Source organism: Octodon degus, unplaced genomic scaffold (assembly GCF_000260255.1).
Source record: "Octodon degus isolate 3935 unplaced genomic scaffold, OctDeg1.0 scaffold00223, whole genome shotgun sequence".
Taxonomy (NCBI): domain Eukaryota; kingdom Metazoa; phylum Chordata; class Mammalia; order Rodentia; family Octodontidae; genus Octodon; species Octodon degus.
Genome location: NW_004524799.1, coordinates 1992910 through 2010922, shown reverse-complemented (window position 1 = coordinate 2010922; position 18013 = coordinate 1992910). Strand labels below are relative to the sequence as shown.

Sequence of the window (18013 nt, the reverse complement as noted above, 5' to 3'; positions counted from 1 at the left end):
CTGGCATGTGGTGCTGGGGGATTGAACCGCGGTCCCTGATGCTTTTGCTAAGCTTGTTCTAAGTAGGTGCTTTAGACCACTGAGCCATCTCTCCAGCCCGATTACTTTTCTCTTGCTGAGACAAAATACCTAACACCCAAAGTTAAGGAAGGAAAAATTTTATTTAGCTCACAGTTTGTGGAGGTTTTCAATGCATACTCAACTGGCTCCAAAGCAGGGTGGCATGGCACAGGACAACAGTTCAAGGTGGTAGACAACAGCAAAAGCAACCAGAGCAAAAAGTAGGAAACCAAGCCTCTTTTCCTCCCTTCTATTGTAAACACTCACACAGTTTCTATTCCCTCCTGTTCCACTTAATGAGGATGTTAACAAAGTAAGGACCCTGGTCCCCTGCTAAGCCCTTAAACTTCTAAACTTCACAAGTTTGCAGAGTGTATCAACCATTACAGTGCTGTACCAAGGACAAAATTAGTCACAATCTATTGTCGTTTCACTTCCTAAGAGAAGATAAGTCTAACGGACAAATAAGGAGAAAATTAATGAATTAAGCATAAATGCGTGAGTTTTTGCTTATGTCTTAAAAGGTAAATGGCTAAAGATCATATCCTATGAAGAAACACACCAGAAAGTGAACAATTTTCCACAATCCCAAGACTTCAATAATACATAGAATACCCTAAAATTTCCCATATTAATGTGTACATGGTTCCACTACACAGCTCAGAGTTGTAGTGATCCTCCTATTTTCAGCTTCCCCAGCACTGGGATTGCAGGCGTGTGCCACCACGCCAGGTCTCTGTGGCCAGCTCAGTGTGCCCGGGGACAGGGCTGGTGCACCATGTGGTTCTGGGGATCAAACCCCAGTCCCTGGGCTTGCCTAAGAAGACCCTTAGTTCTCTGAGCTGTCTCACCGTCCCTTCTAGGATTTTTTTGTTTTAAAGAATTATTTATTTATTTATTGCGGGTGTGTGTGTGTGTGGCCAGCTCAGCCCACCAGGGGGCCGGCTGGCTGGCATGTGGTGCTGGGGATTGAACCGTAGTCCCTGTGTTTTGCTTAGCTTAGCTTGTTCTAAGTAGGTGCTTTAGACCACTGAGCCATCTCACCAGCCCACTAGGATATTTTTAATAAAGGTCGATTTCCCTTTTTACTTTGATGTAAAGTTTGCATGTTGTTAGTCTAGTTAAACTTAAGGCAGAATTTTCTCCGTGGTAATGATAACAATGGGTAGGATAAGTGCTACCATCTTCCATTTGTTGAATTTTTTCTATACTCCATGGTCTTTAAACTTATTATCTTCTTTGACCATTGTAATAATCCTATAAAAATAGCCATTATTTTTCTCCAGTTCCCAAGCCAGTGAATTGAATGTCAGAGTTCAATAGTACACAGTTAACAATGGTACAACTTCAAACTAGAACATATCTTACTCAAAGCTCAAAATGCTTTATCATTAGTCAACTGACAACCTTGCTAGTGCAAATACTCACCAAAAGACATCTCATTATCCTAGTGTATCTTGACCCTGAATGTTAGCAGGACCTTTCCTAACACAGAAACAAGTCATCATAAATGTCCTCAGGCCTTGCAAACCAACAGCACTTTTCTAATGGATGCCTTCTTTACAGGCTGCAAAATGGTGTCACATTTACATTGAAGTTACTTTGAATTAGTTTTGTAAGATTTCCCATGATAACTGAAGACATGACCATTTCAGAGGCAATTTGTGGTATCTCCCTAAAGCAACTATCCAGACATTGGTTGAAAAATATTACATCAGGGTGATAGATCTATTTTTTCTGTTTCCCAACATCTTATTTCTTTTGTTCTTTATTTCATAGTTAAATTTGGGGAGTGAGATAACAAGCACAGTAACCAAAATGTAATGTGGGCTCAGCCAGATAGCCAATATTAAACATAAAAATATTGTTGAGATTCTAGTTGTCATTGCTGTCAGTTTGATGGCAAAGAAATAATCAAAGTTTGAAGTGAAGAGCCATCTTACAGTACAGTTATACCATCCATGCATGGTGGTCCCCAACTGTAAACCCAGTATTTCTGAGAGCCTGAGACAAAAGACTGTATGGTCCACCCCATCCAGTGCAATCTTATGAGATCCTATCTCAAAATGAAAAAGGGCTGGAGATGTAGCCCAACCATACAGAAAGTACAATTGTCCCCCAATCCACAGGAAATATATTCCAGGACCTCCCATGGATTCTGATACTCATACTATGTTTTTTTAATATACACATAAGATCAAATTTAATTTATAAATTAGGCACAATAAAAGATTAACAATAGCTAATAATAAATACAACAATTTTAGCAAATGCTATAATAAAATTATGTGAACATAATCTTCTCTTAAAAGAGTTATGACAAAAATTCAGATGGAGATTGACCAGGGATACCTGAAAATCACAAAAATGAAACAATGGGTAAGGGGAGCTTTAATTCTATCTGGAGGGTTTATCCAATCCTAATATTCATTTCATTGACTCTGGGAGCTTCAGCATGAAAAGAAGCAAGCTGAACAATATTTTAGAGATGGAAAGTCAAGAAATATAATGCAATAATATTTTTGTATTTTTGTCCTATTGACATTTTAAAAGCTACTACGAGTTTTGTTTGTTTGTTTGGTTTTTTTTTTGGGCCAGCTCAGCCCACCCTGAGGGTGGGGCTGGTGTAGCATGTGGTGCTGAGGATTGAACCATGGTCCCCTGCATCTGCCTAAGATTGCCTAAGCAGGTGCTTTAGACCACTGAGCTATCTTGCTGGTCCTAAATAACTGATATCTTTTTTTTTGTACCAGTGATCAAACTCAGGACCTTGCATTTGTGAAGCAGGTGCTTATGCCACTGAGCTATCTCCACAGCTGACATTTTAAAAGATAAATGGAAATTTTTTTCTACCTAAAATGTGTGCACATTAGACAAAATTTGTAAAATTCATAATATAAAAGTATAAGAGGATGAGTATTGTTATTTTGGTTTAAATATGAAGCCTTTCCCAAAGGCTCATCGCGTATTGAAGGTTTGATCCACAATGTGGCCATGCTTGGAAGCAAGGCCTAGAAAGGTGACTGGATCATAAGAGTATTAATGGACTAATACACTAATGAATTCATTAGTTGAATTCTTCTATGGCTCTCACCCTATTCTCTGCTCTTTAGATGTCATGAGGTAGCCAGATTTCCTCTCCCACAGCCTTTAGTCATGGTGTCAGATACAGTGGCTGGAGCCAGCCCACCATGTACTGCACCCTCCAAACTGTTAGTCAAAAATCTCCCTTATGCTGTATATGTTAGGTATTTGGTCACAACGACAAAAAGCTGACCTATACAAGTATACTTCATACAGTATTTCCCTAAATATAAGATCTAACTGGAAAATAAGCCATACCATGATTTATAAGAATGCTCATAAAATAAGCCCCAGTTAAGATCATCAACCAGATGGATGCATTTAGTATGTGCATTTCAGCACATGATTGACATATTGAATTATAAAATAGTGACACTAATATATAATTAAATACAAATAACATTACTACTTAAAGATAGTATAAATTATAATTAAGTATTTGTAAATACTCAAGTGGGTGCTTTGGCTGACATGCAAACAGATGAACTCCAGATTCATTGCTGAATGACCAATTGGAGTATAAACACAACACACAAATCACATTCACACTTGATAACAAATGGATGTGGCTGTGTCTAATGTGACTCTTTTTTTTATAATTTTATTTTATTTATTTATTTATTTATTTATTTTTATTTTTTATTTTTCAACAAATAATACACTGCATATATTCTTCTTAGTGGTTAATTGCTGTACAAGATGCGGACTTGTGATCCTATTTACAAACACCATTAGAACAAATCATTCTATTCATTAACAGAATGTAACTATATATCTATCCCAACCACTTTGAATACACAGATACAAAATGGACATTCATCTGTATACCCCATTTTTTCTAAGTTCCGTTATTGAATATTATAGGTGTGCAAACTCAGCAAAATATTGTAAAAGAGTCCAGTAGCCCATAATAGCATTGGGTCTTCTGTTTAACTGGCAATGTCAGAAATTATTGACCTGAGTCCCCCACAGCTCAACTTAACAGCATGGCTTTATTTCTTATAATTTCGTCTTCATACTTTTCTGCTGGATGGTTAAGACCAAGGTAAAGCAGGACCTATGCAACAAGAGTTGTAGCTTTTTGGTCTGAGAAGGTCAGTGAAATGCCCTCAGGATTTGTCCTGAGATCCTGTACCTCAGATTGTAGAACCTTTATCAGTGCAGCCATGTGGATGAGTCACGGCCAATGCTTGGCCAATGTGCTCTCTGTGAAAGCCTGAGAGAGTATCTTCTCCCCATGTGACTCTCCTTAGGCCCACTCTATGTCATCGATCACTTTCCTCTTTGGCCCCATAATCTTCTTGATCAGAAAATTTGGGACACTACCGAGGTACATGACGTTACAGTACAAGTTCTCATATGTCCTGAGTCTTAATTTTAATGTGACTCTTCATAACTCAATATGTCATGTGCAGTAATGGACATACTTAATGAATTCATGTGAAATAAAGAAACATTTTCTGAATTTTGGTGCCTGAAAAATTTTTTTCACTTGATTGGACCATAATTCTTAGCCAATATCATTTTTGTTACCATTCCTGTCTCGTAAGTCTTCAGTTAGAACTTGATTTAATAGAAACTTTGTGGGGCCTGCCAAATAGCTCAGTGGATTAAAGTGCCTGCAAGCAGATGCAGGGGCCAGGGGCTCGATCTCCTGGCCTGCCATGCCAGCCCTGCCCCTGGGGCACGCTGAGACAGCAATTGAGACTGGGCGTGGTGGTGCACGCCTGTAATCCCAGCTCTTGGGAGGTTGTAAAACAGGTGGATCACTACAAGTCTGATCTAGTAGTGAGACCCTGAGCACCCTGTAGACCCTTCCCTAAAAAACAAAACAAAAAAAAACCCAACTCTGTGAAGTCGCGCCTCTAATAGGTCATGTCTTAGATGAAGAATTCATGGGATAAAATCACTGACAGCTGTGTTGCCAATGCACTACAAGCAACCTATATGGATAAGAAGTGATCATTTAAGGAGAGCTCTATTGCTGGACATGAGAGATAGGTGCCAATGGTTTACAGGAATGGAGTTGCAAGGAATTCAATCTGGAATTTGTGGTTTTCAGTTATCACAATGTTTCTGAAGACAACATGACTGTATTTGAATTAATGTAGATTTTTTACATAAATAAATATAGATTCTTGTACATGCAAAATCAAGCATTTCTTGAAAACAAGCCCTACTGAGTCTTTTGGGGCAAAAATTAATATAAGACCCAGTCTTACTTTGGGGAAATATGGTATTTCTTCAAAAGATAATTACTAGTTTCTATTGATGTGTGTTTTCCTAGGTATAGGTTTCCTAAAAATATTAACATACTTATAATCACATTTCCAGAGCATTTTATAAAATGACAATAACTGAAAAGATGATCAACATTTGTTTGCAAATGTATAGTTGTTTTTTAGTTTGAATCACAATAGTTTGGATATTCTGGGCATGACTTCCTTTAAAATGAAAAAAATAACCTACATATATCTTGCTTTAAAAATTGCCTTTTGTTAACATACTTCTAGAATCTTAAAATGCTTTATTTAGTCAGTGAATAATGTAAAGTGTTTATTAGTGGAGAAGGAGACCAAAGGCTGCGATAGAAAAATCTCCGATCTCTATGATCCTGAATATAATTGGGCCTATTTTCTGGGAGGTTAGAGGCTACTTCAGGAGAAAATTCCACTAAATTCATTGAAAGCTTTTCATAATACAACTCATAAAACAAATGCAGATAATTATATATTCATTATAGTTTGAGAAACTAATGTATAGAATTATAAACAAATGCAATTTAATTACAATCACAATAAGTTACACTACAAAGTACATTCCTGTAAGAAGTGGTAAATAACATTACATAAGATTTAAAAGGATGTAATTAATAATAAGCATTGATTTCATAACGTAAAACGATTTTACTACTCCAGAATGGGTTGCTTTCGATGGCTGGAGACAGGAGAAATATGGTGATGTTACTTACAGTTTTATACCAGAATAATGATAACAATGAAAAAGCAGAAGCAACCACAATGTCCAAAAGAATGATAATGGACAAATAATACTATGACATTCACTTTTCATGGAGTATTCTGCAACTATGAAATATAATGTTTGATGAAGAATTAATGATTTAATGTTTCTAAATTATTTAACATAAATACTTGGATTGTAATGTTAAATGTTAGAAACATTTTAATGGATTGTCATTGCTTTTGCAGTGCATAGAAAGTGGCTTTATTTTTAGGAATGAAATTGTGTGTCCCACTATATGTATTTCATGATAGCTTGTCTTTTTTCCAATGTGCTTAATGTTGTTATTTCCCAAGTCACTAAATATTCCTCTACAACATGAATTTAAACGATTCTAGAGTATTCCATTGCTTTGATGGCCTGCAATTCACTTAGCCAATCTTTTGCTACTGGTACTTTTTATTTTTACTTGTAAAAGTGTTGCTTGAAAACGGCCTTCTCCCTTTCTCTCTCACTTTATGCTGCAACCCTTCTTTTTATTCTCTTTCAAAAGCTGAATTTTAAGTTACAGTTTTAGAAGCTGAATTTTTATATCAAGAAGTATGTAATTGTACATCTTTTGGTTAGTTCCTCACTACAGATATAGATATTCCTCTTTTTTTTTTTTTTTTTTTTTTGGTGGAACTGGGGATTGAACTCAGGCACTTGTACTTGCCAGGCCAGCACTTATTCTACTGAGCTATCTCCCCGACTCCCAGATATTCCTAAAAAATGCTTTCATGGCTAATTATCAGTGTCCTACTTGTCTTCCAATGCCTGCAGAATGATGATGTCAATCCCAGAACCAAACATATTTGCAACTATTGTGTTTCGTTTTCATTTTTGTGGTACTAAGAATTGAACCCAGGACCTTCACACTGAGCTACATCCCCAGGTTTCTTTAAAAAACTATCTTAACAATGGAGCATCACTCAGCTACAAAGAAAGACAAACTAGAAGCCTGTATAAGTAAATGGATGCAACTAGAGACTGTACTCATAAGTGAAATAAATCAGACTCGTATGTATAAATATTGTATTGTCTCCCTAGTGTAAGAACCTGAAAGAAGAAATAAAATCTTAAAGGTCTAATAGATATAGTAAAATGGAAAGAAATTGAACTTAAGGACTAAATAATGAAGATGAAAGAAAGGAGAAAAAATGAGAAAAAGGAAGGGGGAAAACCATGCAAGTATATATACAGGATGGATTAGATGATTGTACTAATAATTTCCATCAGTTTTTTTGAAATAAAAATTAATGTGTAGAATTTTCACTTTGACTAACTGCTGATATCTGCTATCTAAGCAACCACACTGAGGACAGCAATGTGCAACACAAAAACCATGCTTGAATACTTCTTATCTTGGTCTTTGAAATGTGTACCATTTTTCTTTCTTTCTTTCTTTCTTTCTTTCTTTCTTTCTTTCTTTCTTTCTCTCTCTCTCTCTCTCTCTCTCTCTCTCTCTCTCTCTCCTTCCTTGTTTTTTTTGTGGCAGAACTGGGGATTGAACTCAGGCCCTTGTACTTCCCAGGCAAGCGCTTATTCTGCTTATTCTGCTGAGCCATCCCCCTGGCCCCCCTGTGTACTGTTTCTAATGTCTTATCAATTATTACTATGTTCTCTTTAAAATAAATTTTTTTTTAAAATGTGAAATAAAGACAAGAAAAAAATTAAGGTTTCTTGAAAGCAAGTGGTAATATTCAATTATTTGTCCAATCTTGCATAACTATATCTGTTAATCTGAGCAAAAGATATGATGATAACAATAGACAATATAATTACCATTGCTAATTAGGTATTCTTGTTTTGAAAATCTATAACACACATATTGTATGTTTCCCTATTTGTGTAGTTTATGCTATTTGTTTTTGTTTTTAGCCTTCATAATAAAATACAATAACATTTTTAAAAATTGTTTTAAAATTTGAGACAGGATTATGCTAAATTGCTAGTGTCTAGGCTGGGCTTAAACTTCGGATCCTCCTGCCTTACTCTACCAGCATACTGAGAATGCAGGAGTGCACCACCACACCTGGCTTCAACTACTGTTATTTAGCATAAATGGTCAGTTTCTTTGTATTTACCTTCCATTTTTCTCTTTTTTATAGACCACAAACTCACCATGTGATTGAAATGGAACCCCCCAATACTTTCCACTTTCCCTGCTATCCAAAAGCAGAGAGCTCTTCATGTCATCTGTCTAAAAGGCCTCCACAATTTGAATATGGGTTCCAGGGCCACTAACAAGAATTTCATGTTTGACTCATAAATGCTTGATTTCAACACCATATGTTTTTCATTAAAGATCAGCAGTAGAGGTGTGAATTACCAAGAAGTTCCTGTTCAAATCCTTAAAAGAGCTGTACAACATCAAAAAACGTGTCCCAAATTCATAAAATTATCATCTTTGCAATTGACCAACAGAGAGGAGTACAAAATATCCCTCAGTGACAACTTGAGAAATGAGATCTTTCTGAAGATGGCCTTTACAGTGCTCTAAAGAAAGAAGGTAGCACATTCTGGTCTGTTCTGAGGACTTTGGGGTAATACTGAAACCAACATGACAAAAATGGAACTTTAAAGGTTAAATTTGTTCCTTTAGAGACAAGTGGCTTCTCCAGACTTCCTTAGGTCTAGAGCATAAGTCCATCTCCTCTCCTTAGCCCAGATGAATGGACTAAATATGCAGATGCTGGCACTATGAGATTTGCTTTTCCAAACTTCCTCAAGCTAAGGGCATAACCAACCCCCTCTACCCCCTGCTACCTACATAAACAGAATAGGCAAATGCTGATGCAGAATGTCGAGGTATAGGTGAGATGAAGCAAGCTTGGGGCTGTATATGATCTCATTGCATTCACTTTCTTCTCTGTTCTTTGCTATAAGACAGCCTTGCACATCTGTACATAGGGAGATGGAGATTTGAGCCAAATGAAGTCCCTCTATCTCCTTAGAGCTAGCTTTGAATAAAGACTTTCTCCTTTTCACCAAAGTAAATGGCCTCCTTTGACTCAGGCAGCAGTGAGCAGTGGACCTGAACATATGAACCTGAGGGGCTGGTAACAATACCATCTTTGTGATGTGAACCTCTTCCAAAGAAATAAGTTGGATGCATAGCTATCTTTAGAGTGGCACCTAGTTCAACACTATTCAACATTTCACTTTGCCGGTGATGTGATTTAAGCCACAGAGCACTACCTGTCCCATCCCTGATGAATGCTACTGCTATATAAACCTAAAAGTTGGTCACAGTAAATGCCAATGCCCCATAGTGAGTCTTACTTAGTCCAGCAGAGCTTGTTCAGAAGCTCCCTCATGGTCATGTTGTCCCACTCTTCTGCAAGGGGGGCCTTCCATGGGGCATCACTGGGGATCTACATGCACATGAAGATCAAAGGAGAAAGACAAAGGCAATTTCCATCTTCAATAACCATCCTAGAATTATTTGAAATTCTCTAACTTAAAGAAAAAATGTGTTTTCAAATTCCCCCATAATATCTTTCACCTCATAAACAACGTTGTCTGCATAGCTTTGCTGTTACAGATCTATACCACTCAACCCTTATTTCATTTATATTACCATTTCCTGTACAATAAATGGAGGTGTGTGGTAAATGGCTATTTTCAAATATGGATTGCAGGAGTTCTCCCTAATCCATCCAAGATCCCAAGTAAATGCCTCAAAATATCGAAGGTGCCAAACTCTACATGCATACTGTTTTTCCCATACATAGATACCTACAATAAAGTTTAATTCAAAAATTGAGCACAAGAAATTAATGACAATAACAAAACAGAATTTAGATATATTATAATAAAAGTTATGTAACTAAAGTTATCTATCCACTCATTTCTCTAATTTTCCATTTAGCATTTTAAAACTGCTACTGACATTGGGTAGCTGAAACTACAGAAAGTAAAACCATGGATCAGGATGGAAGACTTTACTAAAGTTACTATTTCACACAGAATATTCACAGATTTGTCTTTTAACAATAATTAAACAGCTGAATCAAGTCACTTCTAAGAAGAAGTTTTCACTTAAAATTTGCATATGTGGGCTGTAGGTTTGGATATGGTGGAGAATCAAAGAGCCAGATGCCTTGTGGTGTTGTGTCCTAAAAGAGTTTCGAAATTAGAATCATCACCCCAGGAAGACTGAGTGATACACAGACTTCTCCCCACTCACCAGTATTTATAATAGCAGTCTGTTTGACACCTCATTTCTTTAGAAGTCAGAAACAGGTTTATTTGTCCATTTGTCTCACAGACTTTTACTGATTGCTGCTATGCACTCAGCACCTTCTTTCTTTCTTTATAGGATTAAACTTATTATGAAAAACATCAATATAGTCAAAGACACTTTAGGAAGATTTACCTCTTGCCCCATATCATCCATTGTCCTCCAAAGGTTGTTATGATCTAAGTAGGTAATTGGATTCCATACAGGAGGGAATGGGCCCCTGAAGGGGTATGATTTGCCCTATGAAGATAAAAGATATTTTTAAGAGGAAGCACTGACTAAACTACAAATGTAATTAAACCTGCCAAGTTGGAACATATCTACAAGCAAAATGGCATGAGTTAGCAATATGGGACAAACATTCAAGATTATTTTGGCTCCTTGTATCCTTAGAGTCATTTTTAAGATTTAGTATGCAGATTTTGAACAAAATCCTTTGTTAACCAAATGTTTGAGGTCACACCAAACATTTATTTCTGAAACCAGATAAGTTTCACTCTGAAACCAGAATACTTACCACATAAAATTTAAATGTCAGAATAAAAGTGGGATCACCAACACATTTCACAATAACATAAAAAAAAGAGAAAGAAATACTTAGGAATCAATCTCACAAAAGAAGTAAAAGATTTATAAATGAAAATTGCAGTGCTCTGAAAAAAGAGACAGAAGAGGATTTCAGACAACGGAAAGATAAATAAAAAAGAAAATAAATAAAAAAGAACATGGAGATATTCCTTGCTCCTACCTAGATAGGAAGAACAAACATTTTGAAAATGGTCATACTCCCAGAAATGTTATACAGATTCAATGCAATCCCAATTAAAATACCATTAGTATATCTCATAGATCCAGAGAAAACATTCCTAAAGTTCATCTGGAACCAAAAGTGACCTAGAATAGCAAAAACAATCCTGGGCAACAAAGAAAAGGCAGGAGACATCACAATCCCTGACTTGAAATTATATGACAAAGTTACTGTGATAAAATCAGCATGGTACTGGCAAAAAAACCCCAGGAGGATCAATGGCTTTCCACAGGACAAAGGTTTAAAATAGACCCATATCTATCACCATGCACAAAACGTTTGTCAAAATGGATCAAAGATTTAAATATTAAAACTGAAACACTAAATTTTTGCTGGTCTAGGGGCTGGTGAGATGGCTCAGTGGTCTAAAGCACCTACTTAGAACAAACTTAGCAAAGCACAGGGACCACGGTTAAATCCCCCAGCACCACATGCCAGCCCCACCCCCTGGTGGGCTGAGCTGGCCACACACACACACACACACACACACACACACACACATAAATGAATAAAAAAAATTTTTAAAAATAAATTTTTGCTGGTCTATTGAAAGGAGCAGCTAATGCTTAAGTATTTTCTTTCTCCAGGTTTGCATGTTTATATCTGGTAATCTAAACAACTAATTTTAAGACAGTATTATGTAATACATCAGCCATTGTCAAATTCCTATTATTTTATTTAGGGAAATTCTGTATTGTTTCTCAAGGTTTTCTTTTTCTTTTTCTTTTACCATTTTGTATTCTCTTTAAAAAATAAAAAAGTGGAGTAACCAAAAGTCATCTCATTTGCCAACAATGCTAGTATAAATACTTTGGAATCAGGAACACTTATGTATGTAAAGAATCAAAAATTACAACTATAAAAATTTTACAAATTAGAAGTGGATGAAAAACTAATTGCAGAAATAATCTGAAAAGTGAGACCCAGAAAGCTTTCCCAAGGAGACAGAAGTATTGCATCAATTAGGGTTGCTGGAGCTCAGTAAAATAAAAGCAGAAAGCTACGAAAAGTTCCCTCTGGCTAGGAAAAGAAATTAATGGAAGGGATATATAAAACATTATATTAGAATTTTAGGAGCATTAGCAGTTCAAATTAGCATGTAGCTTTGACAGGCTTTGGGTAGGACATACTGGGTATTTCACAGTACAGTACATGGTTGTTAGTAACAGGAAAGAACTGACAAGTGCTAAGAACAGATTAGACATCCTATGTAGACTATGAGGTTTATTATCTTTTCCCTTATTCTTTTAAAAAATAAAAGAATTGCAAACAAAATTCTTACAATTTTAATATTGTAAGTGCTAGTCAAAGTTGGAAGAAAATATGACTTCATCTTCAAGTCATCCTAAACCAAAAAATGAAATTTATGGTCCATGTAGTTGGTAATCAGAAAGATAACATTTGGACTCAGGATATCAAAGGAAGAGCTGATTAGAGTTACATCTCCTGTCATTTGTCCAATCCTTGAATCATTCTTTGTTGTTTGAAGGTTGGGATACTATTGCTGACCAAACAACTCAAACTTCAGAATCTCTTCCTTGAAAAAGGGCAACTAACTGGACACTTACTAAGTGGACAGGAAATTTTGATCATAATTAAATATACCTCTCTTGTTAATGAGTTGGTATTTAATATCTTCACTTCTGATTTTGTTTTTTAAATTAATTTTACTGAGAAACAAAGAGCAATGAGACAGTTTCAAAACAAGTTAGTAGGACAGTTACAATAATTAATAGATTGCATATCATTGTCTATGTAGATGTATAATGCACCTAAGGAGAGTCACCTAGAGAGAAAACATTCTCTCAGGTTTTCACAGAGAGCAAATTGATTAAGCAATGGCTGTGACTCATCCACGTGGCTGACACTGACAAAAGGTCTACAAACTGCTGTACAGTGTTTCAGGTTAAATCCTGAGGGGATTTAACTGACCTTGTCAGATACAAAAGTTACATTTCTTATTATATAGGTTTTTTTTTTCTTTTTTGTGGAACCAGAGATTGAACTCAGGCCCTTGTGCTTGCCAGGGAAGTACTTATTCCACTGAGCTATCTCCCTGGCCTGTATAGGCCTTGCTTTATCTTGGTCTTAACCATCCAGCAGAAAAGTATAAAAACAAGGTATGAAAAGTAAAGCCCTATTAATATGCTGAACTATAAAGGGCTCAAGTTAACAACTTCTGACATTGTCAATCCTATGGATAACCCATTACTATTATGGACTACTGGACTATAACGGATTATTTTATTGAATTCATGCAGCTACAATATTTAAATGGTAATGGAATACCCATCTTTCACCTCTGATTTTGAACTATAGTAAGTTCCTTGAAGATGACAGCTATATTTCTGGTATCACATTTTTTGTTGTTGTTGATACATTTATTAATACTTCAAAGAAATTAGTAAAGTTGAAATTACTATGGTAGCAATATGTATTAAGTAAAAGAAATTCTTTAGTTGATTCAAATTTTGAAAAAGACAATCATTTTGGAGCTGCGCAGATAGCTCAGCAGTCTAAGCTCCTGCCTGGCAAGCACAAAGACCCAGGTTCAATCTCCGGTACCACATGCCGTGTTGGCCACCAAAACCAGGTGTGCTGGTGAACTCCTGTAATTCCAGTGCTGGGAGGCTGAGATAGGAGGATCACTACAAGTCTGAGCTGTGTAGCAAGATCTTGTACCAAATTAATAAATAAATAAATGGCTAAAATAAAAGAGACAATCAGCTTTCAGAATTACTTCTTTTCTAGAGAAACTCAAATATTTTTCTCTTAAGCATTCAACTGACTTGGTAAGACCCCAAGCTTAAGGACTGTGGCTGTGGAGTCATACCATGCCTCTTCCACTCTGCTTCAGTTAACTCAAATGTAAAATGTGACAATAGAAATCACTTTAAAAATATACTGAGAAGATGAAGTGAGTTGATACATCTAAGCCATATGATGAATACTCAGTGTTGTTATTATGTAACTGCTACTGCTGTAATTATAATCTTTCTATGCTTGGGCCTGAGATCAGAGATTCCTGGCACATAGTGGGTTCCCAATACATGTTTGATGTTGCATTATCTTGAACTTCATATCTATTTGACACATGGTATCTTGATTTCAAAATTGAACTTTATTTTGTATTTTAGAGAAAAGTCTACAGCGTGCTCAGGATCTCATTATGAGATCAGACTCCTAGTGATCCTCCTGTTTACAGCCTCCCAAGGGCTGGGATTACAGGGGCACGCTACCATGCCTAGTCTCAATTGCCCTCTCAGCATGCCCTGAGGGTGGGGCAGGCATGGCAGGCCAGGGGATCGAACCCCTGGCCCCTGCACCTGCTTGCAGGAGCTTTAATCTGCTGAGCTATTTGGCCCGCTCTTCAAAATTGAACTTTTGTACTTTGATTTTTTTTTTAACATTTATTTTGTGTGTGTGTGTGTGTGTGTGTGTGTGTGTGTGGCCAGCTCAGCCCACCAGGGGGAGCGGCTGGCTGGCATGTGGTGCTGGAGGATCAAACCGCGGTCCCTGTGCTTTACCACGCTTGTTCCAAGTAGGTGCTTTAGACCACTGAGCCATTTCACCAGCCCCTGTACTTTGATTTTTTTATGCTGTTGTTTGCCTTGGTGCTTTTAAGTCTACTGAGCACAGAGCCACCCTGGCCTCTGCAATCTCCACCAGCAGGGCAGCATCAATTCCTGCTCCCCTTCTCTGCCTTTCACACACATGTTCTTGTACAAAGGGTTTGTGGTGGGCCAGGGAGATAGCTCAATGCATAAGCACCTGCTTGACAAGCACAAGATTGTGAGTTTGATCCCCGGCACCAAAAAAAAAAAAAAAAAAAAAAAAAGGTTTGTGGGATGGACATTGAAATCCAACAAGAGCAGTGTGTATCTATGACTGGCATACAGAGTTGTCTCCCTGGATTCCTCAGGTGGCATTGTGCCCACAGGTAAAGAGGCTTGAAAAGAGATAAAAGCACAAGCAGGTTGAATATCCATCCCTGAAATGGGAATAACAGAGCATTTTTGTTTGAAACACCATAAGGATGAAGATGGAGGGGAAGAAATAAGTAGTCAGCCAACCAATTCAATTATTTAGGGTAGTATGTTTGTTTTCACAAACACAGTGCCTCCATCAGAAATGATGAGGATCCCAAGATGATGGCAAACTGCATGAATTAAAAACATGTAAAAATAAAATAGAATATGATGATGACTTGAATAAGAATGTGTCCCCAGAAGATTTGGTTAGCTGAGACCTGCTGAGTCACTGCCAAGGTCCAGCCTAATAGCTGTAGCAGCTTCTGGCGACACAATGAATGACTGTTTCAGAAAGGGAGACTTCTAGCCTGCTTCATGAGCTTGGCCTGGGAAAGGGTAGAGGACATGTACAAGTGGAGGACAGAACCACCTGAGAAACTGAGACCTGCATGTGGAGCCCCACTCAGTTACAGTAGCCTTGGGAGCTGGGCACTTGGCATCAGAGGCCAGCTCTCAAAAAGTTTCTGATTAGGAACACTCTTAGAAAAGTGGGTGTGTCTGGAACTCCCAAACCCAAACAAAAAATGATTACCATGAAGGTATCTGTGTGAGTAAATGGAAGCCAAATGACACGTGAAGAGCATTATGATGATGAAGAAGGGAACACTCTACCCTTTGTGTACTAATTTACTAATAGTCCCCAGTTTCTACATCCAAGCAGATAATGGCTTAGCTCATAAGCTAGATCTGTAAAAGCAAGTATTCTTGTATAAGATCAGGGAAAGCTGCTGATAAATACGGGCAAGAACTATTATAGAACTCATAAACAATCTCAGATCTTCAAGCTTTCGGGAACCTTGGGCAGGCATGTATATTTTATTGATTGAAGAAATTCTTGCTGATTAAGAAACATATAAAAGGTAAGCATTTATAATCTTACAAAGCCAAATCCATCCTGGCGATTCACACTTCAACATGTATCAATCATCTTTTCATTTGTTTTATGTAACTCACACTGCAGGCCCTGCGGTACACACAAAAGTTATCCTGCTAGTTTTTAATTGATTTAATATTCTAAACATGTACCATGCCATTCGTTAACCTTTGCTCAGCATACTTTGCTTAGGCCAGTGGTCTTTAAACCTGTGGCTTGAAACCCATCCACACGAGGGAAAATTTTTGTCATATATTTTCACCAAAAGAACATATTGCAGTATGTGGAATGTCAAAGCAGATAGAAGAATTCAGTTACCTTTAATTGAGCCAGATATGAATAAGAGGTAGAAAAAAGTTTAAGTAAATTCCAATCATTCAGGTTTTTTTTTTAGAAACTACTTTTTTCCATAAAAAAATATTTTGTCAAATTGTAATAGGATTACAAGGGTTATTTTAAGTGGGTTAATAAGTATGTTGAAGATCCCCCCTTTCAGCTTCTAATATGGCAAATATAGATAAAGCCACATTACCTAAGGCTACTTAGGATTCTGACACATTTTAGGAATTGAAATGCTTGAGGGCCCTGGAATAGAATCTCATGAGAAGGGGTGCCAGGTGGCTTTGAAGAGGCCAACAGAACTGACTGGAATGGATTCTAAAACATGGTAGCTGTATGACTACAGGGAAACCACCCCACATTTGTAAGCTTCAGCTCTGTTATTTTTAAATTTTAACTTTATTTCTTTATTTTGTAGTATTGGAGGTAAAACCCTGGGGAGCCTTGATTGTGCTAGACAAGTGCTCTACCATTGAGCCACACTCCAGCCTCTTCTCTCACCTTCACAATCAGAATCATGACACTTATCACGGCATAAGTGGATGGTAGGAACAAACTGAGATTATAGTGGCACACAGGATGTGCACACTAAATGGATGTCCCTGATTGTATTGTGATCATGGTAAATGAAATGTGTCATATAAAATCACTTTTTATTTATAAATCTATGTCCATATATTGATTAATTTCCCTTGGATACATTCCTGGAATCTAAGATTCCCATATGAATATTGATTCCTGGCTTTTTGAAGCAAACTTACAGGAACCAGTAACCAAATCAGTCCTCATGGGGCCTTGCTCATGAGGGTCAGGAAAATTATCCAAACTCAACCAGGAGTGCTGAAGAAAACTTGATATCCTGGCTACTCAGGAAAATGAGATAGGAGTACTATAAATTCAAGGCCTAACTTCAAGGCCAGCCTGAGCAGCTCATTGAGATTCTGTCTCAAATTAAAAAAATAAAAAATAAGTAAAAGAAAGGGATGGAGATGTAGGTCAGTGCTAGAGCACCCCTGGATTCAATAAAAAAAATCTGAATTTTGTCTTTTGGAATCTTCACTGAACAGAAACAAGCTGGCTTGCTGGTATAGGCATTGCTGATTGCAACTTCAATGCTCCTCATGCCCCAATCCTGACCCTTATTCTGGAGGCCAAGGTCCCACATAACAGTTTCTCTCACATTTGAGAAGCTCCTTTGCCATAGTATTACTGGTGCTGGCCTCAGGAGAGATAGGAACAGGTGGCCTGGTCCTCCTTAGATCTACTTCCTGAAATGTGATTTCTTTCTCTCAGGATGTTTCCTCTGATGTTCAGCAAGAACCTTGCCTGCGTAGTCATGGTGACCCAAGAGAGGCTACCTGCCTATCTATAACTCAATCATTTTTATTGCCATAAGTGTGGGCTATGCTTAGGCCACAAGCTAATTTGGAGGACCAAAGCTTTGCTTCTTGTCTATATTTTCAGTTTGAGAGAAAAGAAACTTAGCCTTTCCCATGGAATAGGGCAGAAATACTACAAATTCTCCTTGAACAAACATTTTGCCTCATCTGTTGAGATGCCCATTTGTGATC

The 18013-nt window shown here is 37.2% G+C and overlaps 1 protein-coding gene across 1 annotated transcript in view; it reads right to left on the bottom strand.

Annotated features, from left to right (window-relative positions):
• Maob (monoamine oxidase B) overlaps positions 1-18013 on the bottom strand; it is a 175231-nt gene that overhangs the window by 31776 nt on the left and 125442 nt on the right. Inside the window, exons 4-5 of the mRNA XM_004645314.2 lie at positions 10526-10630; positions 9430-9521 (exon numbers count right to left, since the gene is read on the bottom strand). Of these exons, the coding sequence (XP_004645371.1) occupies positions 9430-9521; positions 10526-10630 (197 nt within the window). The remainder of the gene's footprint in view (positions 1-9429; positions 9522-10525; positions 10631-18013) is intronic.